Genomic DNA, 2,466 nt, shown 5'->3' with positions numbered 1-2,466 from the left:
ATATAGATTATGAACCTTAGCACCTTGAAGTGTCTAAAAATCAAAATCACAAAATCTAAACTTGAAACTCAAAATCTTTGGTGTTGCCAGTTGTTGACCGTTTAGGTGTTGTTTTGGTTAAACCACATAGGCCATCTCCAATATCTATAAGGACTATGGATGTGATTAACTTAATTTAAATCTAAAATAGATTATCATGACAGATTAAATAATGTTGATCTATCTTGAATTTAAACAAAAGTTAGGTCGCCAATTTTTTAACCTTTTTAGTACAATATCAATATTAACACGAAAACAACAAATATAATATTAAACTAGAAATAAAATTACATAATAATAAACAATGACGAAAGTACCCACTAACAAAAGCAGGGAGCCCTGCAATTGCCAAAAACTCCATTGCAGTCGCTCCCACTATCTAAATTTACAAACATACCCTCATAAAACCACTACAAAATTACAAACATACCCTAACACCACACCACCACGTGTCCAAATATCAGTGGCGGTTGTAACACAAATACACAAATAATGACTACACTATATCGCTGACCAGTCAATCTCATACGACGGATATTTTTCCAACAATAAATTGTCCAACGCGCACCACGCGCCGTCCTCCTCCGTGAACTCTGGGAACGACAGCTCCGACGCCGGCGAAGTCACGCCGGAGACACCACTCTCCGACGTCTCGGTCTCATCCTTCACGACTTCCGTCTGCTCAACCGCCGCCGGAGATTTCGATTTCACCGCCGTTGACCGACGTTGACTTTTCTTCTTACCGGCGTCAATACTCTTCCCGTCGGCTAAATCCCGGCAGATCTCTTGCAACTTGGCATCAACGGAGGAGTGAAGCGGCTTGTAGTCGCCGAACTCGCCGCCGATGTGTGAGCCGTTGTGACGCAGGTGAGGAAAATTGAGCCGCGCGTAGTCGCCACGCAGCTTGTACGCGGCTATGTCGTAAGCCAGCGCGGCTTCTTCGGCTGTGTCAAACGTACCCAGCCAAAGCCGGGTACGGTTCTTGGGTAAACGGATCTCCGCGACCCATTTACCCCAGTGTCTTTGTCTTACGCCTCGGTAAAGCTTTGTGGGTTTCGGATCTGGCTTGACCCGTTTCATGATAACCGGTTTCGGACCCAAGTAGTTGTTGAATCCGGGCATATTGATTTGAGTTTGGATCTGGTGGATTTGAGATGGGGTTAGATGGTTCAACCCGAATGATGATACGGGTTGTTCGGGTGGGTAGAATACATCCGGGTAAAACCCGGATTCTTGAGGGGGAGAACAAGAAGAGGAAAAAGACGAAGAAGGGTATAGGTCAGAAGTAGAAGGGGAAGAGGACTGAGGGGTATTTTGGTAATCTGGTTTAAAGAAAGGATTAAGTGCATCCATTAGATCTCCACCGTTAATATGTTGCATATCATTAATACTCCAAAACTCCATAACAGAAGCCATATTTGTAACTTTTTTTCACAAGTTCTTAAAAAAGAAAATCAAGATTTTCCCAATAAAAACCAGGAAAGTATGGAAAAACAAGGGGTTTTAATAAATAATTAAACCCAATTTAAATCAACCTCAGGGTACAAAAACAAACCCAAAAAGGTGTGATTTTGATGAAAGAAAAAGAAAAAGAAAAAGAAAAAGAAAAAGAAAAAAAGAACAAGATTTACAAAATAGAAAAAAAGAAATAGAACCCAAATTAATAAACTGGATCTCTATTCTGAAAACACCTGACTCTCAAAATCAAATCAAGTTTGCTTTTTTGTTCAGTTGAAAATTATGTAAAAACAAACCCAAATCGATTAATTTTGTTGCTGTTGAAAGACGATGATTTACAGAAAGGGATCAACAGAAGCGGGGAGTTAAGAGGGGGGGTATTAAAAAAATAAAAATAAAGAAATCAGAAGAGAAAAATATGAAGAAATCTTGAAACTGAAAGTGTGTGTTTTGATGTGTGTGTGGTGTGTGTGCACTTGGAATGAGGATTGGGGGATGAGGTGGTGGTGTTTTATAGAGGTGAAGGAGACTTGCTTTAACCTAACTTCAACCCACCTTCCTAACCAGGGTTGCTTTATTAGAATTATTCTAATTATTTTTATTTTATTTTAGTAAAGCTTTGAATTGTTTGAAAGTTTATGTGATAACTTATTTTAATTTTTTTTATTAGATTAACATTTTATCATCAAATAATATGAGTGGAATTTTTATAATTTAATAAGTGGTTTAGAGTGTTAAGATGAAAAAGAGAGAATTGCAGTGATTTTTTGGTATATTTAAAAAGATATTTTTCACACCTTATAATTTTTTGGGCCATCAAGAAGGCACAAGTGCGGAAGATGGAGGTAGCAGAAATGAGAATGCTACGTTGGATGTGTGGGCACACAAGGCTAGACCGAATAAGAAACGTTGTGTTTCGCGAGAGATTAGGGGTGACGAACATAGCAGACAAGATAAGAGAGTGGAGAT

The 2,466-nt window shown here is 38.8% G+C and overlaps 1 protein-coding gene across 1 annotated transcript; it reads right to left on the bottom strand.

Annotated features, from left to right (window-relative positions):
- Positions 1 to 358: 358 nt before the first annotated feature.
- On the bottom strand, positions 359 to 1,525 carry LOC143619971 (ethylene-responsive transcription factor RAP2-4-like). The gene has a single exon (XM_077091782.1). The coding sequence runs from the start codon at positions 1,453 to 1,455 to the stop codon at positions 541 to 543; it is 915 nt and encodes a 304-aa protein (XP_076947897.1). The 5' UTR covers positions 1,456 to 1,525; the 3' UTR covers positions 359 to 540.
- Between the last annotated feature and the right edge of the window lie 941 nt (positions 1,526 to 2,466).

Source organism: Bidens hawaiensis, unplaced genomic scaffold (assembly GCF_021521415.1).
Source record: "Bidens hawaiensis isolate Kalapana, Puna unplaced genomic scaffold, B.hawaiensis_p1.1 tig00002525_1, whole genome shotgun sequence".
Classification (NCBI taxonomy): Eukaryota; Viridiplantae; Streptophyta; class Magnoliopsida; order Asterales; family Asteraceae; genus Bidens; species Bidens hawaiensis.
This window is presented reverse-complemented; position numbering and strand designations above follow the sequence as displayed.